A 26,034-nucleotide genomic window follows, 5' to 3' on the forward strand; every position below is an offset into this window, starting at 1 on the left:
GGGTGCACCGCGGCTGTCACTCCTATGGGGGGGGGCGCACCGCGGCTGTCACTCCTATGGGGGTGCACTGTGGCTGTCACTCCTATGGGGGTGCACTGTGGCTGTCACTCCTATGGGGGGTGCACTGTGGCTGTCACTCCTATGGGGGGTGCACTGTGGCTGTCACTCCTATGGGGGGCGCTGTAGCCTCCACCCCCACTGTTTTCGGTGGTGACAGCACACAGCACTACTGCAGCAGTCGGTCTATGAGGATACACATATTGATAAGCCTTCAGCCATCCAGCTTTTCCTACTCACAATAACATAAACAAAATTCCTCTACATCCAAACTCCTGCTCAACAACCTGCCCCAACCAAGATGGCCGCCCCCTCTCAGAGCCGCGCTAATCCCGGCAAACAGTGACGTCTGGCTCCGCCCCCTCCCATGCGGCAGGGACCACGTGTTCCCGGACGGCTGAGCTGCTGCTGCTGCCGGCTCACGCTCGGAGCTGAGGGGCCAAGATGGCGGCGCGGTGGGGAGCGGGCGAGGAGACGCTAACTATCGGAGGAATGGAGCTCTTCACCGCCGGCGGCCCTCTCCAGGTACGGCGCTAGGGAGGCGGCAGCCGGCCGAGGGGTCCCGGAGCCGGAGCGGCCGCTGTGAGGGGTGCGGGAGGCTGCGGGAGCCGGCTGCATGTGACACGTGGATGGGAGAGACACGCGTGTGTGTGCCGGGGCCCGGCCGGGGAGACCGCTCCATGCAGCCGCCGCGGGGGTGAGGAGAGCCGGGCACATGTGGAGGAGGAGACGCCCCGGCTGCTGGCCACCATCCCCGGCATGTGTCTATATACCCCCCCGCCCCGGGATTAGACTATTCCTACTAATAACCCCCCCTCCTCCGCAATAGAATATTCCTCCTAATGCAGCTATAATACTAATAACACCCCCGTATATAGTGGACTATTCCTGCTAACTGCCAATAATGCAGCAAAATACTTCATAACTCTCCCCCTAACAAGTAATGGTACAGTCCACTAGTTGCCAGCTGTAGTTCTATATGGAATAGACCCTATAGGAGGAATAATGGGAGATTCCTGGTAATTCTTATTATATAGGTGATTATACATTCTATATAGCTGCCTCCCCTATAGAAGTAATGGAAGATTATAGAGCTGTACTAATACATCAGCATGCTGGGAGTTGTAGTTCTGCACATGCTGGAGGCCACATGTTGTGGAGCCCTGCTATACATAGGATATTCCCAGCAGCAATGTTTGTGCCCCCCTCCCATTAGCACTCATTGTATTAGTAATGCCCCCCCCCCCCCTTTAAACTAACTTTAATAACTTTTTATAACTTTTCTGACTACACTCTGGTTGCATCAATAGAAATAATAATAATCCCGCCCTCTACTGGGCTGTTAGGGTAGGACCACTAGCTGCAGAGAGGCTGCTATACGCTGAAAGAAGTGTAATGTCACTTCTTTCAGCGGATCGCGTAATACGCCGGCCCATAGAATGGTGTCTATGGAGCTGGCGGAAAAGCGCCCAGATGTGCGGGCGGACAGCTGACGGAATTCCGCGGACATTGTCCGCGAGAATTCCGTAGTGTGAACCCGCCCTTAGGCGGTGTTCAAACTGTGCAGTTTTTTTTTTAACACGCCTTTTCTCTGGTATATCTGTCCATGAGTTTTGCTATCAAAACAAAGAGGCATGGTATAAACCATAATATGGAGCATGCAGCTATATGAGAGATGAACGTATCAGTTTATATGCACCTGATCCCTAAATAAAGATAGACTTAGGATCAGCCCCCCCCCCCCCCCCCCCAATGCAAAATCTAGACAAGACCACCCTTAAAGGGGTACTCCAGTGAAAATCTCTTTCTTTCAAATCAACTGGTTTCAGAAAGTTATATAGATTTGTTATTTACTTCTATTAAAAAAATAAAAAGTCTTCCCATACTTTTCAGCTGCTGTATGTCCTGCAGGAAATGTTTTATTTTCAGTCTGACACAGAAATCTCTGCTGACATCTCTGGCCAAGACAGGAACTGTCCAGAGTAGGAGAGGTTTTCTATGGGGTTTCATAGAAAACCGAGACCAGAGGTCTCGGCCAGAGGTGGCAGCAGAGAGCACTGTCTCAGACTGAAAATAAAACATTTCCTGCAGGACATAAAGCAGCTGATAAGTATGGTGGACAGCGTGCTCTGTGTGTGTACAGCGACCGGTGTGCCCCGTCTGTGTATGGTGAACAGCGTGCCCGGTGTGTATAGCGAACGTTGTGCCCCGTCTGTGTATGGTGAACAGCGTGCTCTGTGTGTACAGCGACCAGTGTGCCCCGTCTGTGTATAGTGAACAGCGTGCCCGGTGTATTAGTGTGGAGGTGCGCTGTACACCGGCCCCTCATGCACGGAGCTGCCATTATTCAGGTGTTTCCTGTCAGACCTGTGTTTCCTGTCTCGGCTTGGGACGCCGGCTTTAGTGAAATCCTCCCCTGGCTGCATCTGGAGCTTTGGCGTCCTTAGTTTTGCATTCACTTTTTCTTCAGCGTAATAATTGATTCAGCGTAAAAAAAAAAAAATAGCGTGACTTTTATTTTCTGTTGTCGTCCTAAGTTGCCTCAGGCGTCCATTACTGCTGTGACTGAAAACTGTGTACTCTGTATAAGAGGCCAGAAAACAACAACTTTATTACTGTGTTCCCTAAACTGTCGCTTTCCAGCTGTTGCAAAACTTAAACTCCCAGCGTTCCAGCTGTCAAAGCATGCTGGGAATTGTAGTTTGCAACAGCCAATCCTGACCGCCATGAAGCCCAGACTTCATGCCCATGTCCTGGGTTCTTCATTAGGCCGCTGCAGCGCCCCCAGTGCGCTGGAGGGCCGACAACAAGCAGTGGCATTATATGGCGAGATGTAATACTACTTTCCCCCTGTAGTGGTCACTGTTTCTTAGGAGCTTTTAAACCTGTGTCAAGTAGTTGATGACTATGGTGGCTTCCTGATTATAGGGGCTGTGTATGCCCTGTGCTCAGGTTGTGTGTGGTACTACTCTGCTCCATTCAATGGGTCTGACCTGCAATACCACACACAAACTGAGCTTGAGGGTTGTGCTGTTGCTGAAACATTCACATCGACATCTGGAGGCCATCTTGTGTACTGTCTATCATCATAAATAGTCTTAATGTGTTTGCTGTCAGTGCATTTATTCCTGTTTGTTTCACAGTGTCACGACCTGGAGGAAGATGAGACCTGTGACGGCCTTTCTGATCTCGCTCTGTCATCCCTGGACGCAGGAGGACTCCTGGGAACCTTCCAGGGCTACATCGACAACTCTATCATCTCCATCATTGACGATCCTGGCACACAGGCTGAGGTATAACCCAGGGGCTTATCACAATCAATATGGAAGCTGTGTTTGCTTTTGGCCATTCTATAGTAGGTAGAGATTTACTTAGTATGATTGGGATTGATCAGGATGGCATGTTGTACTTGCTGATAGAGAGGTTATTCCAGGTTGTAAAGTTGTCTGATATTGCTTATTGGGGGAAGTCTTATTGCTGGGACCCCACTAGGCCCTTTATTGGAAAAACTCTCTCCTGTTTGTAGGTGCAGTACCACACACAACCTGTAGACGGCCATGGCGCTGTTTTTATAAGTGACTGTTTGTTTGTTTTTTGTTTTTTTAATTGTATATTCCCTGTTTTTTTGCAGCACAAAGATGCTTTCGATGAAGAAAATGAATTGTCTCTCCTGACGGCTCTAACAGAGATCCTGGACAATGCAGATGATGAAAATATGTCACCGTTTGACACCATTCCAGATACAGAACTCCTGGTGTCACCAAAGGATCGGGACGGCTGCACCGTAAGTCTTCATATATACCTCCGCCTCAGATGAAACGTCAAAACCCAAGCGGCACTTGCCACTACTACTACTTCTGGAATTGCTCATTGCATTGTGATAGTTACAGAGGAACAAAGATACACGGCCCAGGGCTAGTACACACATGATGGTGGGACTGCATATAAAACAGCCAGGTTGTGTATCTCTGTTCCCCTCAGAGACTGAGACTATCACATTGCTATGGATGAAGGTAGAAGAAGTAGAGGTGAGTGCTGTCTGCATTTTCTTACCAGGATAGTTCTTCTATTTTAAGCTGAGCACCACCAAATGCTATGGAAGACCGGTCGGACTGGTCCATGTGTGGATGTGCAAAGCTGTTGTCTCCCTGTTGTAGATGATGCTGGGAGAATGTTAGGAGTTATTACCGGTGTACATGTTCAGAAAAAAAAGTGTAAACTCAGACTTATACAGGGGTTCTTAGAACTTCATTGTTCAATGGAAGTTTTACTTCTTTTTTTTTTTTTTTTTTTTTTTTTTTTTTATTAATCACAGTTTTATCTGTCTTGTTGCAGAAGTTTCTTGCTTTGTCTCGTACACCACCTGATCATGACATGTTCTCAATGGACGGCCAGCGCAGAGCTAACTCCAACAAGGTGAGTACTTGAATGGTGTTTTATAGGGGGATCATTGCCTGTTTTTGTGGGAACTTATTTAGCCCAAGCATCCTGTAGGTCTCTGTTCCCCAGCCTGTGTCAACTTGCAAAACTACTACTCCAATCATCCCTGTCAGGGCTTGGTTGTAGTTTTGCAATACCTAGTGAGACCCAGGTTGGGGAAACCTAAAATACAGAGTGAGGCGGGGTTCACACTACATATAACACCTGCAGTTCTGTGACCCACACAACGGCTGGTGTTACTGAAGATCATCCCTGCAGTACAGGTCGGATTATCTTTATTTCTGGTGAATTCGGATGCCGGCGCATCCGTGTGCGCCTGCATCCCAATTCACCGGTGCACACAATGGAGCGTGCAGCCAGAGTCGCACGCTCCATTGTGTGAACTGACATGTTCTGTGCGGCCGCCATTCATGTCATTTTTTTGTGCGGCCAGATGGAATCTCAGCCGGAGTGTATACTATGTGAATACGCTCTGGCTGGGATTCCATTCATTCACATATAACGTTTGTTTTTGTATAAATCACAACCGTTGTTGCAAATTGCAAGAACGGCCGTGATTTATGCAAAACATATGTTGTGTGAACATAGCCTGAAACAGTAAGCCTTGGCTCAACCATAACTAAACTGGACATGAAAACAGATTGGAACAGTAAGCTACATGCTTTCAAAATAATGGAGTTGTAGTTTTGCATCAGCTAGAGAGGAGATCACTAAAATACTATGCATCAGCTTCTTAGTGCATGATGGGAGTGGTAGTTTTGCTACAGCTTGGAAAATGCTGCTACAGACCAATATTTTAATTTTTTTTATACCTTTTTATAACAGATTGTTGGAAGCTGTTCTGGACCAAACTGGGAACTATTTCCAGATACCATCAGCTCAACACCAAAGAGACCTATAAGACATAAAAGTGTGAGAGGATGTTTACCCCGCAGGGCTGAAGCAGAAGAGACCCGACAGCGGAGTGACGGAGAGGATGAAGACGTGACGGATAAAAAATCCGGTTTACCGGCCTTGGAGAAAAACTTCTCTACGGACATCGGGGCGGATGTCAATGATGTGGATCACTTAATGCAGGGAACACCTTATATCATTAATACCGAAAATGTCGCCCTCAATGAGTTGGTAAAATATATGCATCCCTACTGCCTACCTGCCATTACCATGTGCCTAGAGCAAGAAGACGATGAGAACCTTCTGGAAGACGCAGTGTTTCTCGAGATTGTGTCCGATCAAGGAGAATGTATAAAGGTACCTGTAGTGGTGGAGCCTCCCGTGGACATGCTGTGTTCTGAAGACAGTATGGAGGGAATGGATGATCTGCCTAATAATCTGTCCCCTGCAGAACCAGATTTGGACATGAATCAGGGAAAAGAAATTGATTGTATAGAAAAATCAGACAACATCCAGAAACCTATAGAGGAGAACTTAGGGGCCATGCCTAAACTGGAAGACTCATCACCTCAACCTCCAGAGGCTCAAGTAAAGGTTGATAAGTCTTCAGATGATGGCAAGACCTTAAACATGGAGCAAGCTGTGCCAAGCTATAAGAAAAATAGTGAGCCACAAATCACTACGTCAGTCACCAAGGAAAAGGCTCCACTAAAGGGGAAGAAATCCAGTAAAGAGAAGCAGCCCTCTAAATTGAAGCCCAAAAGTAAAGTGAGGAGCGTCGCTGAAGACAGGTTTCCAGATTCACCAGTTGCAAGTATTGTCCAACCACCCATGAGCCGCCCAAGTAACCCGGCCTTGCAAGAATCTGACTTTTTGATTAAAACCTTGGACCAGGTTAAAAAGGAGTCCCAGATGGAGCTTCGCTCATCCAGGATGGGCCGTACCAAGACAAGAGGTCGGGTAAACCTGGACAGTATCCAAGCCGAGAAAAAGATGGCAGACGTGAAAGTAAAACCTGTTCCTAAAGAAGAACAAGCAAAGGGTCCAGTAATAGCTGCTGACGCTGAAAAAGAATTGGAGCAGAAACCAAAAGTTGAAGACCCCAAATGTAAGGAGGTTCAGGAGGGGTTACAGCCTGACAAGGGAGACGCTAAAGATGCGCCGCTTACTTCTGACGAACGTGGTGTGGAGGAGTCTTCTACTAATGAAGAATCAGGAGCCTCAAAGGTGGAAGATGGTGACTCTTCACAGCTGAAGGAGGCAAAACCTAAGTCGCTCAGCTTAAGTGAATACAGAAAGCGACTTCAGCACCGTAAACCAGATCCCAGCCGGGACAATGAGAACCTATCCTGTAGTAAGTGGCCCACTGTTCCTGAGCCACCGAAAGAGTTGGCAGAACTACCTTGCTTAGTTATTCCAACGCAGTCAACTAAGGCATCGGTAGAAGAAAAGGCATGCCTGCCCAACAAGGCTAGCAATGCCTCTGGACAAGTTGTTCCTGTTAGTTTAGCTTCTGCTCCAACTAAACCACCTCCGATTCCGGTGATTAGTCAAGAGGTTCAACCATTAAATGAGAAACCATGTCTCACTATAAATGAGGCTGCTCCACCACCAGTCATACCTCCCCAGACCAATGTGCCACCTCCATTCTATCCACCTACATGGCCGACTATCCCTCCACATCCTTCTTTCTATCCTGGCATGCCACCTTTGCCAGCAGTTCCTCATTTTCCAGCTGGTATGCCATCGGTGTTGCCTGTACAACCCCCACCAGTTATGACTTGGCCTCCATTTCCACCTCCACCTGTCACAGTGCCACCAGTGCATCCTACTGGTTGGGTTTCAGGGCCACCAGCACCCTATTGGCCAAGTGTTCAGATGGCACCAGGGTTGCCAGAAAGCCAACCTTACCACCCCTCTCCTGAACAGTCCGTTGTCTGTGCACTGCCAGAGCAAATGATGGTGCAGGAAGCTGTTCTTCCACCGATGGAGTACAGACCCCAGACCGCTGTCCTGCCTATTGTACAGACAACCAGGACACCAGTGCCAAAGCCTGAGACAAGCGTAGGCCCCAAAGTGCACAAACCTGCTGCAAAACCTGAAACTATCAAGCATGACAAGTCGTCAACCCCTAACAGGTCACAAGTAGTACCCCCAGCCGTAAAGGCTGATGCATCATTGAAAGCAGTGAAGATTTCTGCGAATGCACCGCCTCTGGATCTTAAGAAGGCCAATGTCCCTATTGCTGATCTAAAATCTGCAAACCAAGTGGTCTTTAAAATAATGGAAATCTTGAAAAAAGCTCAGAAATTAGGTTTCCAAATAAAGCCATCCTCTGACACGGCCAGCGCTAATACACAGCAGGGCCTTAATGCGTCGCCATCTGCTTCAGTCTTAAAACCCGAACAACCAAAGCAGGCAGTGCCCACCACTGTGAAGGTGCAGGTAGTTGTCCCGCCTGTAGTAGATAAGTCCTCCGCAAAAGAATCCTCTGTACCTGCTGCGGGTGATGCTTCTGTGGTTGAGAAGTCACAAGATCAGATCCCAGTAGAGGGAAGTATAGTTGCCCAGAAAGTGGCAGAAGATAAACCAGCATCATCCTTTAAGGTGTCCGGCCAAGAAGCCAAGGAGCCTGTTGTCATCCCTCAGGCTGAACCTCTGTGTGCACCTAAGGAAAGTGTCCAGACTGCAGCAGAGTCTGATCTGAAGGAGCCAGAGACTTGTGAGTCAGGTAAGAAGTCACAGGGTGGTATTGGTGTCCGGTAGGGCTGGGCGATTAATTGTGCAAAAAAAATTAAACCTAATATGTCCTCGGTTAACCGACCTGATCTCCTGCAGTGTTTTTTTCTTTTCTACTTATTGGTTTAGTTTTTCCTCAGAGCGGCCTGTCACTTGAGCCAATCCTCCCAACACCACGGGCGGTAAGCCGCTGTCCTGTCCATCCAGCATACGGTGTTATAATCATGACACCTGGGGCCCCGGCCTCCTGTGTGATAAGTCTGGAGTCTGGTTTATAGAATTTATCTATAGATGATACTGCAGTGTGGTGTATAGGACTGATTTATAGATGATACTGCAGTGTGATGTATAGGACTGATTTATAGATGATACTGCAGTGTGGTGTTATGGGCTGATTTATAGATGATACTGCAGTGTGGTGTATGGGACTGGTCTATAGGTGATACTGCGGTGTGATGTATGGTACTCATCTATAGGTGATACTGCAGTGTGATGTATAGGACTGATCTATAGATGATACTGCAGTGTGGTGTTATGGGCTGATTTATAGATGATACTGCAGTGTGGTGTATGGGACTGGTCTATAGGTGATACTGCGGTGTGATGTATGGTACTCATCTATAGGTGATACTGCAGTGTGATGAATAGGGCTGATCTATAGGTGATACTGCTGTGTGGTGTATTGTACTGGTCTATAGGTGATACTGCAGTGTGGTGTATTTATACTGTAGTGTGGTGTATAGGGCTGCTCTATAGGTGATACTGCGGTGTGATGTATAGGGCTGCTCTATAGGTGATACTGCGGTGTGATGTATAGGGCTGCTCTATAGGTGATACTGCGGTGTGATGTATAGGGCTGCTCTATAGGTGATACTGCGGTGTGATGTATAGGGCTGCTCTATAGGTGATACTGCGGTGTGATGTATAGGGCTGCTCTATAGGTGATACTGCGGTGTGGTGTATAGGGCTGCTCTATAGGTGATACTGTGGTGTGGTGTATAGGGCTGCTCTATAGGTGATACTGCGGTGTGATTTATAGGGCTGCACTATAGGTGATACTGCGGTGTGATGTATAGGGCTGCTCTATAGGTGATAAGAAGAGTTAATCCGTGTGTTTTCCTTGAATTATGTTAGAGTCCTAGAGACATATGCCGTCTGTTAGTAGAAGCGTCCCAGATTTAGTGCAATTAACCAAGAAAAAACAGCTTAAACAGTACGTCCGCAGTTAGGCTCGCCCAAATGGGTGTGACTTGCAAAAGAGATGTCTTATGAAAGGGGCGCGGCATAATCGCTTAATAATCGTAATTGAGGTTACATGTTAATCGTGATGATTTAGACCATAATGGCCCGCCCCCAGTGTCCGGCATATAACGGGTCTCAGTGTTTTTCTGTTTTGCTCCAACTTAAAAGACATTGCTGGCGTGAGCCTATAATATAATCTTATTGGTCGCCCTTCTCTGGCTAATATGACCTCCTGAACATTGCACCTTCCTATAACGCCTGCATGCAGTATATGGCCCCTTATATTTTGTGTGTGGTCCTGTTCTGTAGTATGCAGTATGTATTGTTCCTTTGTAATACCGCATTCTCCCTGTAACGTCTGCAGCTTCCTCCAGCATCATCATCAGTTTCCCAGAAGCTGGTGGTGTCCGTCGATGCAGGTTTTACCCGATATGACAAATTGCTACTAAAATATATTAATAGATTTCCTCCTTCTTTAAGGTATCAAGGCGTTGGATCTCACCAACTTACTAGAGCAGTTTGAGCAGTTTGAAGGTAAGCGTGTCACCATCAGTTTGGTGTGTTCAGCCCCCACCCCACATACACACACTGTGATAGACGACCCCCCAGCCTCTTACATACAGTTTGGTGTGTTCAGCCCCCACCCCACATACACACACTGTGATAGACGACCCCCCAGCCTCTTACATACAGTTTGGTGTGTTCAGCCCCCACCCCACATACACACACTGTGATAGACGACCCCCCAGCCTCTTACATACAGTTGCCTTACCATCTCTTTGTCTGGGGGAGAATGTGCTTAGTCTGCACTGGCCCCTTTTTACAGGGAATAGCTTGCTCTGCAGTAACTACTTAATGGGATCAAGTGCATCATTGTAAAATGAAGGCGTGCCCCTAGCGTGACAGGCTATACATAGTGTTTGCAGCGTCCTGAGACCTTGTGCACATCGGATCAGTATATTACTATCTTTTTCTAAATATGCTAATGTAATACAGGAATCTATACAGGGAACGTCTATATGAGACTTAAGACTGCAGCTTGAAATCAGTGAGCGGTGAATGCAGAGACTGTCTACAGCACAGGTGTCAAACTCAGCCGCCCCAGTTGTTACAAAACTACAATTCCCATCATGCCTGGACAGCCAAAGGCTGTCCAGGCATGATGGGAATTGTAGTTTTGAAGCAGCTAGAGGGCCTGAGTCTGACACCCCGAGTCTAGAACAGGGGGGGTCAAACTCGGCTCTCCAGCTGTTGCAAAACTACAATTCCCATCATTCCTAAGCTTTGTCTGTCCAGGCATGATAGGAATTGCAGTTTTGCAACAGCTGGAGGGCCTGAGTTTGACACCTGTGCTCTAGTCCCTAATATAAAGCAAGGTTCCTTACCTGCGACCCTCCAACAGCTGTACAACCACAACTCCTGTACATGGTGGGAATTGTAGTTGTGCAGCAACTGGAGAGCCACAAGTTGAAGACCTTGATATACACAATGTTATGCATGTTTTGCACTTGCTGATGCCCCGTTTCCCTAAACCTGATCACCGTAGTTTTAACACATTTGATTCTTTACAGCTAAAGAGGAGGAACATCTCCCTCAAAGTCCTGATAAGTTGGCTGTAGGAAACTCAGGGTAAGTAGTTGAGTTACCCTACAGCTACACACCGCTGCCTGTAGCACACAATGCAGGGATGTACTTGCACTCTGCTGTTGTGGAGTAAATATAAAATACTTCTATAATCTTTCAATATATGGTTTGTTGCTAGCGGCCCACCTGGTACTGCTGTTGGTTTCATTCAAGTGAATGATGCCAAGCCGCAGAACCATCTCTGTGCACATCTAATGCAAAGGTGGCTGTACACCTTAGATGTAAACTAAGCCGACACGCCTGATCCTCCTTTCCCCCACTGTCTGTTGTTGTTGTTGGAGAATAAGGACCACCCATATACTCTTTAGGTGTCTGGTGTATAGCCACCTAAAAGGGGTTATCCAGGCTGAGATAAACATGGCAGAAAGGTGGGGCTGCGGTTTTTTTTTATACTAATCCTGGACAACCCCTTTAAGCAGTGCTCTCTGGTTTGAGGTTCGTTGTCGGAGTTGTAAGCTGTGATGGCCTTCGTGATTAAGTTTTGTTTCTTTGGCAGGTCTGGAAAAACAATGGAGAAAAAGATTACTGAGAAACACTTGGCACCCGAGTTGGTGAATACGGCCGGTGAGTAGTCCTGGTCATGTGTTTATTACTCATTTAGTGCAAACGACTTTTGTTTTGCTTTTTGTACTCCATTTTTCATCATGCTATCACTTTATAGGGCTTGGATTCCCTTCTGTCACAGTGCTTCAAATCATCTGCTTGCTTTTCACACAGTGTATATATATTATATATATATTCTAGAGTTGACGTGTGAGAGGAACAGCCACCTCCGCCACCACAAGGAGACTGGCTGGAGATATAGTCAAGCATGCTAGTTACTGTTCCATTCAAAGTCTGTCGGACCAAAGTAGAGCTCTCTCTCAGTTCTATAGCCTTTGGCATGGCAGAGCCCCTTGACTGCTGCTCCTCATTAGGGGTGGGTTCACACTACGGAATCTGTACAGATAAGTTCCGGCGGATTCTGTCACTCGTACCCGTTCACGGCTGCGCGCATCAATTCTTTCGTCGGACAGTGGAATAGGCCCAGCCATAGAATGGTGTCTATTGCACGGGCGGAGCGGGTACGAGCGTCTGAATCCGCCGCAGCTTATCAGTGTGTAAACCCACCCTAAGGGGCGTCCTGATATTGTGACCTCTTGGTTTTCCATTGACCAGACACAAGGTGATACATATCCATTCTGGGAAGCATATTTAAATTGTGAACATCTGGTTGCATGCAGTTACCACTAGGGGGAGCTTGCTGCATACATATTTATGCAGCTGCCATTAATTCAAAAGTCCACCCAAAAGTCCATGCCATTCAAAAGTCCACCCATTTTTGTAAGCGCCAAAGATGCTCTATATTGGAGGGAGTATTGTCATTTATTAGTATAGTAGTTGGGACTAAGTGTAGCCATCTTTTGCCTCGGCCCAATGGCATGCCTGTTGTATAGTCCATTATGGGAGCTTGATACTGTATTAGTATAGAGTGACCCCAGAATATATCACAGATCGTAACGGGTCCTTTTTATCTCCAAGGTCTTACCCCTCCGGCGACTCCTCCGCATCAGCTATGGAAGTCTGTCGTTCCTGGACCTCTTGCTGCCAAGACACAGTGCTTGAATGGCCAAGAGAAGACCTGTTCACCACTAAAGACTACAAAGCTCATCGAGCCCAAACCATTACCACAAAACCGTCTGAAAAACCGCAACGTTGGTCCTTCCCCGTCTGTGGCCTTGCCTCCTATCCACGTGGCCTCTGGAGACCATGATTACTGCATATTGTCAAGCCAGCGCCCAGAGAACAAGGTTCCTCCTGCTGCACCATCTCAGTGTGAAGAAGGTTCTCGCTGGAACGTGAAACACCATCAGAATATTACCATAAAACCCATAGTGCAATTCAACAAACGTCAGCAGAACAAAGCTTGCCCAAAGCAGCCTGCTTCAAGTGCACCTTCAGCCGTCACCAACCAAAGCACCGCATGTGGCCCCGCCAAGCCGACCGCACCTTGTGATAGTATTCAGAATGTTAGCAATGACCCCTTGGACCATAGGACTAATGTTATGACAACCTCAGCAGTCACCAGTCCACCAGGTTCAGTGTTAATGTCTCCCGACTCCTCGCCTTGTCGTAGTGAAAACGGAGAGAGTAGAACTGATGTGACAAGAGGGAGCACCACGGCTTCACGAAGGTCTCTGCGCTGCTATCGGAAATATAAGGGTTCCCCCAGTCCCCAAAAATCCTGGAGAGGCCGATCTAGTGGTAGTCGGTCAGATTCAAGATCCTCCTCATCCTCTTCATCTTCAAGGTCTCGGTCAGGGTCTCCTGCATCAAAGAGGAGAAGAATGTAAGTTTCTACTTTCGCATTTGATTCTTATGTTGAGTATTTGTTTATTCCATCCTATTATTTAAAAGGGTTGTCCAAACTGGTGGCCCTCCAGCTGTTGCAGAACTATAATTCCCATCATGCCTGGACAGCCAAAGCTAAAGCATGATGGGAACTGTAGTGCAGACCCTTTTAGGCCTTCTGTAGCTGTTCAGAAGTTTTTCTATGACTAGTACAGCATGATAGGCATTTAAAGGGGATATCCAGGCTTAAAAAATATGGCTGCTCTTCTGTCCAGGTTGCGTGTGGTGTTTTGCAGATCAGTTTCATTGAGGTGATTAGAGTGCAATTGTAATACCACACAACCTGAAGACAGGGGTGGCGCTGTTTTTGCAAGAATGTAGTTTTACTTATTCTAAACCTGCACTACCCCATTAATGCCATACGTTACATTTGGTAATCTGGTTTGTGGACGGAACTATGTTAGAGGTGTGATCAGCTGTTCTGTAAATTTGATAGTAGAGAGGGCTCCCATTTCTGTTAAATCAGGATTTTTTTTTTTAATTCTTTCTACTATTGTGTCTCCACCTCTGAGATGCAAGTCAGACAGTTCATCATATCTGCTTAGTTGATCGCACGTGAGCCGTGTCGTGCAGCCGAAATGTCACAACATAGAGACGCCCAGCTTACCCCCAAGTCTCAGCAATTTACTGCTTCATTTGCTTTGCAAGTCTGTACAGACCTAGAACATCCACAACCTGTTGACCGGCCCTACAGTGAGCTTTTTTGGTGCTTTTATTTAGCATTTTTAGGGTGCGTTCACACGTACAGGATCCGCAGCAGATTTGCTTTGAATCTCCAACTTAAAATCTGCACCATCAAATCTGCTGCGGATTCTGTACGTGTGAACGCACCCTTATATACAGGCCTAGGTGAACATGGCAGCCGCCTTCCAGAAAGTTTGGGTTTTGCAGCTCAGTTTTATTAAAGTGAATGCAGCTGAATTGTAATACCACACACAACCTGTGGGAGGGGGGGGAGTTGGTGTTTGCTGATTTTCTAGGAAAGTAGCTTTGTGTTCTAACCCTGGGTAACCCCTTTAAGGTCAAGGGGGAAAAAAGTGCGTTTTTATCATTGCTGTAACTTTAACATGTAAAACATTAATTATGTGCTGCCAATAGCCATAATGCAGATCACTTTGATTTGTAGTAAAAACAGTGATTTCTCCCTGACCCTTTAAACCTGGGAGAGGAATAAGCATGTTCTCTGGAAGCCCCCCAACCTTCAGTTAGTTTTGTCAGTAGGTTAGGCCGAGTAGGTTTCCCTGCAGCAGAGACTACTGGCCACATGTAGTATTACACCCTGGCCATTCGAATGAACGTGTCCTGCTCTGATGAGCTGAGGCTAATGATATTTAATGGGATTTTCCAGGCATAGGCCATGTTCACACTGAGCAAGAACGTCTTGCATGGAAAAAAACATCACAGGAACCGTGATAGACAAGCACACAGGCCCAGAACAGCAGTGGTGGGGGATCAGGCACCTCTAAATTATTTCTATGGCCCTGTTCACACTGAGCAAGAATGTCAGAGCACTCCGCCGCCGAATCCCGCCGTGCTCAGTGTGCTGCTTTGATTGAAGGAGATGGGGAGGAAGCGGAAGCGCGCAATCTCCTTCAATCAAAGCAGCACACTGAGCACGGCGGGATTCTGCGGCGGAGTGCTCTGACATTCTTGCTCAGTGTGAACAGGGCCATAGAAATAATTTAGAGGTGCCTGATCCCCCACCGCTGCTGTTCTGGGCCTGTGTGCTTGTCTATCATGGTTCCTGTGATGTTTTTTTCCATGCAAGACGTGTCCACTGAGCTTAAAAGGGTCTTGTTATCCCCTATGTCTGTCTAAGGTTATTCCCACGTTCCATAAAACATGGACAGGAAAGCCCTGCACTGGAGTCTTTCCCCACACGGCATTGATATGATGCCTGGAGCGTGAGAAGGGTCTGAATATTCGCAGCACTGAAATTACACAGCCGCGAATATTCAAAGAATAAACCCCCCCCCCCCCCCTATGATGCTACATGATGCTAATGCCGTGGGGGAAGTGACTCCACTACAGGGATTCCCTGTCCGTGCCGTCTGTGTGTCATGAAACATGGGAATAAGCCCTAATACTTCCTATAATTCCTACCATGAGTATTGGCTTCTGCAGCTTTTGCCTTTAGTAGTTCACAGTCTAGATATATTCTCTGTATATTTTGTAGAAAAAAAATATTCAGATATCGTGTGGTTCACTTAGTTGCACGGGAAACTAATAGAATTGGTGTTACATAATACGCTTATCTCCCCCACCCAACCACATGAAAATACTGCACAGGATGTAGACGCATAATGAAACTACTTGTACCTCGTCTCACCAGACTTCATTATGTGACTGGATGTAGGGACTCATAACAGGTGCCAGGCAGCTCCTGTGTCATCACTGGGACACGAAGAGGGGGGGGGGGGGGGTCATACGCTGTGTTGTTGCTCAGCACATGGTACAATGTAAAAGTGACATGTTTCTGAATCGGAAGCCTCCTGTGGTGTTGGCGCAAGGCCCAGAGTACAGGGTGCGGATTTCTGCTCACAATATTTCCATCTGACTTCAGAATTTTTCAGTGTTCCAGACACACAAGACAATTCAGAGAACGGTGGTTATTCAGGGTTACATGAGGGGGACAATAGCTGTCAGTGTTATGGGATGAGCGCAGCGACTTGTGACAGGATTCCTGTTAGGATCCACCCATGGGTGTTAGTACAAGGACAGACATCTGATATTTATTCACGTTTTTTGTTTACTATATATTGGTCACATAATTTTTGCCTTGTTTAGCTCTTTTTGCGAGAAAAAAAAAAGTGGCAGCAAACATATGTTTGCAGTACACTTTCCATTGCCACAATTCTTATGTTGACCTATATGTTGCCATGGTAACAGACTACAAACAAAGCCAGTGTAGTCTGATCCTTGAGTGACACTTTTGTGTTGCTTCTTACTAATGTCACACATGTAGTAACTGCTACATCAGACTACAGGATTGGTTTGTTGTCTGTTACCATGGAGACATATAGTAACTGCTGCATCAGACTACACAGTTGAGTTGCTGTCTGTTACCATGGAGACATAGTAACTGCTTCATCAGACTACAGGGCTGATTTGTTGTCTGTTACCATGGAGAGAGGTTCTGCATGGAAGATTGTCAAATGGGCACTGTTGCTAAAAATAACTTTTGACATGTCAAGGTATTGATCAGAGTGGATCTCACTGCGGACACCTGCTCTGATCAGAAGATATCGCCAGGGAAAGGTCGCGGCCGCACGATTCACTACCTTGTCGGCAGCTCAGAACATCATAATTTTCCCAGAGACTTCTAGTATGAATTTTGTGCTCTTTTCTCGGCTGTATCTTCTGATCAGAGCCAGGTGTCAGCAATGGGACCGCTCGGATCAATAACCCCAAAACATGACCAGTATTTAGTCACTGTTTTATTGAACCACCGAGCGCTCAGCATTTGACTCCCGGTGGCTGTAAAAAATAGCTGTATCCATGTTATCTAGACAGCCCTAGGGCTGCATCCATCTTCAGCCACTGCTAGTCAAATGCAGAGTTTTCTGCATTAAAAAAAAAATTAACTTACATTTTTAAGATTACCTTTGAGATGTAAAATGTTGGCAGGTCCCGATGTACAGTCACGTGGTTGTGTTGCCAAACGTAAAAGATGATGACAAGGAGATTAACCCTTAGAGGACCCGGCCAATTTCAACTTTTGCGTTTTCGGTTTTTCCTCCTTGTGTATAAAAGGCCATAGCACTTGCATTTTTCCACCTAGAAACCCACATGAGCCCTTATTTTTTGCGTCACTAATTGTACTTTGCAATTACAGGCTGAATTTTTGCATAAAGTACACTGCGAAACCAGAAAAAAATTAAGTGTGGTGAAATTGAAATTAAAAAACGCATTTCTTTTATTTGGGGGAAATGTGTTTTTACACCATTCGCCTTGGGGTAAAACTGACATGTTATATATGTTCCTCAAGTTGTTACGATTAAAACGATATATAACATGTATAACTTATATTGTATCTGATGGCCTGTAAAAAATTCAAACCATTGTTAACAAATATACGTCACTTAAAATGGCTCCATTCCCAGGCTTATAGCGCTTTTATCCTTTGGTCTATGGGGCTGTGCGAGGTGTCATTTTTTGCGCCATGATGTGATCTTTCTATCGGTACCTTGATTGCGCATATACAACTTTTTGATCGCTTTTTATTACAATTTTTCTGGATTTGATGCGACCAAAAATGTGCAATTTTGCACTTTGGGATTTTTTTGCGCTGACGCCGTTTACCGTGCGAGATCAGAAATGTGATTAATTAATAGTTCGGGCGATTACGCACGCGGCGATACCAAACATGTTTATTTATTTGTTTACTTTTATTTAAAACCTGGGAAAAGGGGGGTGATTCAGACTTTTATTAGGGGAGGGGGCTTTTTACTATTAACAACACTTTTTTTTTTTTTTTTTACACATATACTAGAAGCCCCCATGGGGGACTTCTAGTATATACACTGTGATCTCTCATTGAGATCTCTGCAGCATAGATATGCTGCAGAGATCCATGAGATAGGCACTCGTTTACTTCCGGCTGCTGCAGCCGAAAACTAACGAGTGCCGAGCCGAGGACGGCGCCATCTTGGAGCGGTCCCCGGCCGGCTTCAGTATCGGAGATCGCTCCTCCGGGACAACGTCCCGGAGGAGCGATCTCCCCACTATACCACCACCAATCATATGCAGCCAGTAATCGGAGACAGCTGTCATCAGGAGAAGTGCATGTTTACTCCTGGTTCTGTGCCATGTGACCTGAGAAGGCCTTCCAATTAAAGTCTATGGTCATTGACCTCAGCTAATGAAAACTTTTTTTACTTCTCTACAACATTTCAATAGTTTTTTGTTTTTTTTACATATGTACTTTAAAGAGCGTAACATGTCTGGGCTGAACCAGTCTGTATTATGTCACCTGCCTTTTGAATGAATTTCTATGCACATTGTCTGGAAATGATGCGTCCCCTGTGTCACGGCTCAGGTGACTGTGCTGTTACATGTGACTAACCTCGTGTTCTGTCCTTTGTTGTAGATCCAGATACAGGTCTAGAAGTAGACATCGGTCACGTTCCTCCTCCAGATCTAGCTATGGTACAAGTAGCTCCTCTAGATCCTCCTCCTTTTCATCCCGGTCGTACTCTCCATCTTCCAGTCAATCTAGGTCACGGTCCAGATCACCCTACAGGCGGAGATACCGGAGCAGAAGCAGGAGGTACGGTTATTTGATGACCACAACTTAATAGATTCTCATCCTGAGTCTGTGCACCTGTGATCAGGAGCAGGCAGCAGTGGTGTATGCAGAGAACGGAGGACCCTCTCATCTTTGCTGTGTAACCCATTCATTACCTTGATGTATTTATAGCATTCAAAGGAAAGGGAAAAAAAAACCCTCTTGCTATAGTTTTGCATCTGTTTAACACGACATCTTTTTCACAGGTGCGAATCCAGAGAAAGTTATAACAGGAGGAAGATGTTCCACAAAGAGCGAGCCATAGTAAGTATCCCCCGCCATGGATGAATAGAAGCAGGCAGGTTGGACCCCTCCAGGAGCCTGGCTGACCTGCTTTGTAACCCGGCTTCTGCAACCTGATGACTAGACAGCTTAAAAAAGAAAACACTGGATTTTTGCCATTCAGGGTGTTGTAAAAATTTAAGGGGTTCTCCAGCCCTACAAAAACATGGCCACTTTCTTCGAGACAGCACCACTCTTGTCTCCAGGTCAGGTGCAGTTTGCAATTAAGCTCCATTCAATTCAGTGGAACAAAGTTTCTCTGGAAGAAAGTGGCCATGTTTTTCTAATGCTGGATAACAACTAAAACCAGGCCTCTATCTCTAGTGCTAAGGGTTTGTCCATATAGGACTGCACAGCCATTCTTTATCATGCACATTTTGCTTTGCACTGCAGAGGTTTCCATGTGAAAATGCTGTAATCCACTGCAGGATTTTCCAGTGTACCTAGACATGCCCTTAAAGGGATTATTCAGGATTAACAAAAACATTGCTACCTTTTATTTTCAAAAACAGCACCACCCCTGTCCTCGGGTTGTGTGGGGTATTACATTTCAGCTGCAGTCACTTGAATGGAGCTGACCTGCAAAACCCCACACCCAAACGGAGGACAAGAGTGGTGCTGTTTCTAGAAGAAAGCCGCCATGTTCTAAACCTAAATTGTTTCAATCCTGGTCTCTTCTCACTGAGCCATTGTTAATGTGAGTGTTCTTGATGTTTCAGGAGGAGAGGAGGGTTGTGTACATCGGCAAGATCAACAGTCAGATGACCAGATCGGAGCTGAGACGGCGCTTCTCTGTCTTTGGGGAGATAGAGGAATGCACCATTCACTTCAGACAGGAGGGGTGAGTGTTCTTATCGTTTAGCATCCACATCTCTTCTTGACACTTTCCAGTGGTGTATCAGTTGCCTTTGTGTTGTCTCTGGATACGGCCATCACTGGTCACCTGATGATTCATGTGCACCTCTTATACACATCAGGGTTTGTAGGCCTACATATATGTCAAAAATGTTTCCACACTCCCCCCTCCGTCATACGTACTAGCTCACAAGGCTAAACAGACTCCACATTAAAGAGGTTATCTGGGTAACAAAAATAATATACATGTATAAACTATCTTGCACCCTTTCCCCTGTTTTTTTTTTTTTTCTCCTTTCCTCATACTTACCTGCTCTGTGTCCACTCTGACAACGCGCTGCTCTTTCTCTCCCCCCTCTGTAGACACAGGACATGTGATCTCCTTTCTGGGGGCCGGGTTAGCTTGTCTATTGACTTGCACCTGTTCACTGCTAGTGCTGCTTCCATAGACTTATATGTGTCCCTGAGCCTAGGTTTTTTTGTAATATGAAAATTTATAGTTCTATCTCTGCTTGCTGTCAATGAATGCAGGCATATGTTTCTGTCTGTCACAGCTCTGCATATTGTAAGTGTTATGGATGTTCTTAGAGTCTGGATGGAACTAGAATGTTTTCATTTACAGTCAGCAAGCAGAGATCTAAACCTACACTACACCCCCCACCACCGGTAAGCAGATGCCCATTATTCAGCACATAGCTACACCATGCGCGCGTCAGCTCTGCTACGTCATCAGCTAGTATGGAATACATATTAGGGTGATGTGTTGCGAAATCAGTGAAAAAAAGAATCCTGGGTTTACAGTGCAATAGTAATGACAGCAGAGGGCAGGAAAGAAAGCTAAGGGAGCAAGTACACAAAGGGACCAATCGGGGAAATGCATGATGGGAAATGTAGTTACTATCTTGGATATCGATCGGCTTTTAGAAAAACTTGTAACTCGGGAATGACAGCAGCTAGAAAGACAGGGAGATGGCTCAAAATACTCAGGGGGGCCTGGTGAGTAAGTCCAGCTAGGTGTGGGAGCATTTCATTTTTTTAGCTTTTAATTTAATAGTAGTCTGTGTGGAATATCCTTCTTACAAAATTCGCCTAGATTCTGTGTGGAATATCCTTCTTACTTCGCCTAGATTTTGAGAATCGATTTCAATTTCTTTGAAAACCGTTAATTCGATTTTCAAAGAAAAGGAAAAAAAGATGCCCTCCGACCTGCAGGGGGAGCAATGGCGCTCCGGGCAAGCTGCTCCTCCTGCAGGGCAGAGCGGGACCGCACGAAGATGCCCGCCCCCGCCTACCTACATGCACGCACCCGGAGATCCACTGCCGACCCCCACTCCTGATACTACTGCTTCTCTCCTTATCTACTACTACTACACCCCTCATCTTCTATGCTTCTGCTGTTACTACACCCCTTATCCACAAGAAAGAAAAATAAAAAAATCGAAATTTTATTTTTTGCCCATATTGAGAGAGAGAGATCATTATATATATATATATATATATATATATATATATATATATATATATATATATATATATATATATATAATATATATAATTATATTTCTCACATATCCAGGCTGTATACTTTCTTCTCTGAAAGAGAACCCCTTTAATCTCTCCCTCTTTGGGTATAGGGAAAGATCCATCAGTCAAGGCTGGTGGGAGTAGGGGGGGGGGGGGCCTCAAGCTGCTGGGGACCGTCCTGATGCCTCCTGGTTTAGGCAGCATAAAAGTGGTGACTGGTGGTCTTTAGAGGGGTTGTCCTGATGGTGCAGGAGCCCTAATAAACCTATTAGTCTGGTTAGACACTGTGTTGACTTGCCATTCTGCTTCTCCCCAGTGATAACTATGGCTTTGTGACGTATCGCTGCACCGGGGAAGCCTTTGCTGCTATAGAAAATGGACACAAACTGCGCCTTCCAGATGAATTACCTTTCGATCTCTGCTTCGGAGGAAGAAGGCAATTTTGTAAAAGTAATTACGCTGATCTTGGTAAGTATCTAAATGTTATCGGAGAGCAAACACCTAAGCCGCGTCTATACATATACTGTATTATAAGACCAGATTCCCCGGGGAGCAGGCACTTTATTGCTAAAATCTTCCCTGATGCCTGAACAAACATTGGAGGTAACCATGTGACTGCTGCCTCATCTGTGCTGGTGCCAGACGGTGACTCAGCTCGTCCGGTGCACAATCTCCAGTATTGGTGCTTATGCCAGGCACGTGTTGTGTTTGAATGATGTAGACCAGGAATGGGGGAATCTTCAGCCCTCCAGCTGATGCAAAACCACAATTACCATCATGCCTGGACAGCTGTTGGCTGTCCAGTCATGATGGTACTTGTAGTTTTGCAACAGCTGGAGGGCCAAAGATTCCCCATCCACGTTCAACACCATGACAGGTGCCATGTTTCCGATTTTACTTCTGCTAATGTTCCTGGATTTCTGTGCAAGTCTTAAAGGAGTATTCTACTTAAACATACTTTCTTCTATATGTTGCTGCCCATGGTGGGACTAACAATTTCTTCCATACTTGTTTTTAACTATTCAGTCTCCTTCCCCCAGTTCTGAGCTACCGCTTTCTACTAAAACACTAAAAGATGTCTCTGTGTAAGCTGTTCTCTCTGTCTCTTCAACCCCCGCCCCCCCCCCTTCTAAAATGGCTGATGTAAACAAGTCCCTGACTGGCTTTACCTGCAACTTTGATGCAGTTATTGTCCTAGAAAACAACTTTTAAATTTGCAGCCCCGTGCCCAAAAGGTGTGGCTTAGAATATCTATGCCCTAACTTTGCACCATCCCTCCTTCCCGCCCTCTCCATCATTTAGGAATGCCACTGGAACATTTTCTCCTGTCTGAACATTGCACATGTTGTGCTGTGCTGACACAGGTGGGGAATAGGAGACAATCTGCCTGGAGCATTCCTAATAATGAGGAGGGCGGGGAGGAGGGACAGAGAGGTTGTGCCAGCCTAATACATACACAATATAGGCCACGCCCATTGGGCACAGGGCTGCCAGTTTGAAAGTTGTTTTTTAGGACAATAACTGCATCACCTGCCAAATGGACCCCAGGACAGATATTGGATTAAAAGCAGCTATCCGAAGGTACAAGCGGATTGGGGAGGTCAGATTGTGGGTACAGAGTCGCTTTAAGCAGAAAACAGCAGCTCAACTGGGGAAAAGAAACTGGATAGTAAAGTATAGAATGAAATGTCAGTAGCAACATATCAAAAGTTTTATGTTTAACTTCATTTTATCCATTACTATATATATACATCTTCACTCTTGAAGGATCTTCATATATATATATATTTTTTTATTTCCAGATTCGAATCTCAATGGCTTTGACCCCGCGCCCATTAGAAGTAAATTCGAAAGTCTAGATTTCGATACGTTATTAAGACAAGCGCAAAAAACCCACCGGAGGTAACTCTACGCCCAACCCGTCATCCATACAATAGAATTATGTATAACCCAACGTGCTTACCTCAAAACACTGGATATAAGGCCATTCACTAAATACGAGCATGAGACTCCCAGCATTTGGCGTGGGGGAAGTGCTGGATTACTAATTTTTTTTTTAAATAAATGAAAAAAAAATAATCAGAAAAAAGGTTTAAAGACATATAACATTTTTTTTTAATGAATTTGTTTTTCTAACCTATTTATCGGCGCCTAATGTGCACTCTGGAATTGACTGCGCAGATATGAGAGGAATCACTATGCAGATCAATAATAAATATATGATATAAAATCGTATTATTGTGTCCTTATTAGGGGCTGGAGTGATGACCGTCTTGCAGATAAACATTTGCCCTCTAGGTGGCAGTGTTCATCTGGCATGTAGTGTATCTTGCACATTGTAGCCTATAGATTCCTATTGGGCCTTATGCACACAGGGACGCTGAATGCCTTTTGTGTGGTATGAAAGATGCCCGGCACCAACAGAGTATCGATTAAAACCTTTCTTTATTTATCGGCTTCTAACATCTTTAGATTATCATCCTCTACAATACTTAAAGAATCCATTTTAAAGATGGAAGAAGCTGAGAAATGACACACTTTAATCGATACTGTTGACGCTGCAAATCTTTTATACCTGGCTTTCACCAAGGGTAGCTGACTCTTGATCCATGGACACCATGGTTGAGGAATGCAGATGTTTCTGCTCATCTTATATCCTGTATATAGCGCCCCCATGTGGGAAACTCTTCTGTAAAAGCAGCACTACACAGAGTATACAACATGGAGCTTGTCATACAGGCATGTGCACAAGGCCGACTATACAACATGGAGCTTGTCATACAGGCATGTGCACAAGGCCGAGTATATACAACATGGAGCTTGTCATACAGACACGTGCACAAGGCCGAGTATATACAACATGGAGCTGGTCATACAGGTATGTGCACAAGGCCGAGTATATACAAAATGGAGCTTGTCATACAGGCATGTGCACAAGGCCGAGTATATACAACATGGAGCTTGTCATACAGACACGTGCACAAGGCCGAGTATATACAACATGGAGCTGGTCATACAGGTATGTGCACAAGGCCGAGTATATACAACATGGAGCTTGTCATACAGGTATGTGCACAAGGCCGAGTATATACAACATGGAGCTTGTCATACAGGCATGTGCACAAATACAACATGGAGCTGGTCATACAGGCATGTGCACAAATACAACATGGAGCTGGTCATACAGGCACGTGCACAAGGCCGAGTATATACAACATGGCCTTGTGCACGTGTCTGTATGACAAGCTCCATGTTGTATATACTCGGCCTTGTGCACGTGCCTGTATGACCAGCTCCATGTTGTATTTGTGCACATGCCTGTATGACCAGCTCCATGTTGTATTTGTGCACATGCCTGTATGACAAGCTCCATGTTGTATATACTCGGCCTTGTGCACATACCTGTATGACCAGCTCCATGTTGTATATACTCGGCCTTATGCACATGCCTGTATGACAAGCTCCATGTTGTATATACTCAGCCTTGTGCACATGCCTGTATGACCAGCTCCATGTTGTATATACTCAGCCTTGTGCACATACCTGTATGACAAGCTCCATGTTGTATATACTCGGCCTTGTGCACATGCCTGTATGACAAGCTCCATGTTGTATATACTCGGCCTTGTGCACATACCTGTATGACCAGCTCCATGTTGTATATACTCAGCCTTGTGCACATACCTGTATGACCAGCTCCATGTTGTATATACTCGGCCTTGTGCACATGCCTGTATGACCAGCTCCATGTTGTATATACTCGGCCTTGTGCACGTGTCTGTATGACAAGCTCCATGTTGTATATACTCGGTCTTGTGCACGTGCCTGTATGACAAGCTCCATGTTGTATATACTCGGCCTTGTGCACATGCCTGTATGACAAGCTCCATGTTGTATATACTCGGCCTTGTGCACATAACTGTATGACCAGCTCCATGTTGTATATACTCGGCCTTGTGCACGTGTCTGTATGACAAGCTCCATGTTGTATATACTCGGCCTTGTGCACGTGCCTGTATGACAAGCTCCATGTTGTATATACTCGGCCTTGTGCACGTGTCTGTATGACAAGCTCCGAGTATATACAACATGGAGCTTGTCATACAGGCACGTGCACAAGGCCGAGTATATACAACATGGAGCTTGTCATACAGACACGTGCACAAGGCCGAGTATATACAACATGGAGCTGGTCATACAGTTATGTGCACAAGGCCGAGTATATACAACATGGAGCTTGTCATACAGGCATGTGCACAAGGCCGAGTATATACAACATGGAGCTTGTCATACAGGCACGTGCACAAGGCCGACTATACAACATGGAGCTTGTCATACAGGCATGTGCACAAGACCGAGTATATACAACATGGAGCTTGTCATACAGACACGTGCACAAGGCCGAGTATATACAACATGGAGCTGGTCATACAGGCATGTGCACAAGGCCGAGTATATACAACATGGAGCTGGTCATACAGGTATGTGCACAAGGCTGAGTATATACAACATGGAGCTGGTCATACAGGTATGTGCACAAGGCCGAGTATATACAACATGGAGCTTGTCATACAGGCATGTGCACAAGGCCGAGTATATACAACATGGAGCTTGTCATACAGGTATGTGCACAAGGCTGAGTATATACAACATGGAGCTGGTCATACAGGCATGTGCAC

At 45.7% G+C, this 26,034-nt stretch overlaps 1 protein-coding gene across 1 annotated transcript; it reads left to right on the forward strand.

Moving 5' to 3' along the window:
• Positions 1-445: 445 nt before the first annotated feature.
• On the forward strand, positions 446-23,566 carry PPRC1 (PPARG related coactivator 1). Its single transcript, XM_069979966.1, has 14 exons — positions 446-582; positions 3,201-3,350; positions 3,689-3,841; positions 4,393-4,473; positions 5,323-8,122; positions 9,853-9,906; positions 10,944-11,001; positions 11,513-11,580; positions 12,538-13,345; positions 18,497-18,676; positions 18,901-18,958; positions 19,696-19,817; positions 21,672-21,823; positions 23,158-23,566. Exons 1-14 carry the CDS (start codon positions 502-504, stop codon positions 23,259-23,261), a joined length of 4,869 nt encoding a protein of 1,622 aa, XP_069836067.1. The 5' UTR covers positions 446-501; the 3' UTR covers positions 23,262-23,566.
• The last annotated feature ends 2,468 nt before the right edge of the window (positions 23,567-26,034 follow it).

This window comes from Dendropsophus ebraccatus, chromosome 8, assembly GCF_027789765.1.
Source record: "Dendropsophus ebraccatus isolate aDenEbr1 chromosome 8, aDenEbr1.pat, whole genome shotgun sequence".
NCBI lineage: Eukaryota > Metazoa > Chordata > Amphibia > Anura > Hylidae > Dendropsophus > Dendropsophus ebraccatus.

Excerpts from the sequence above, each read along its gene's own strand:
- PPRC1 (XM_069979966.1), top strand. The coding sequence starts at position 502 with ATGGCGGCGCGGTGGGGAGCGGGCGAGGAGACGCTAACTATCGGAGGA. Across the intron at positions 11,002-11,512 it reads TTGGCTGTAGGAAACTCAGG|GTCTGGAAAAACAATGGAGA; the intron begins GTAAGTAGTTGA and ends TTTCTTTGGCAG. Across the intron at positions 18,959-19,695 it reads TCCACAAAGAGCGAGCCATA|GAGGAGAGGAGGGTTGTGTA; the intron begins GTAAGTATCCCC and ends TTGATGTTTCAG.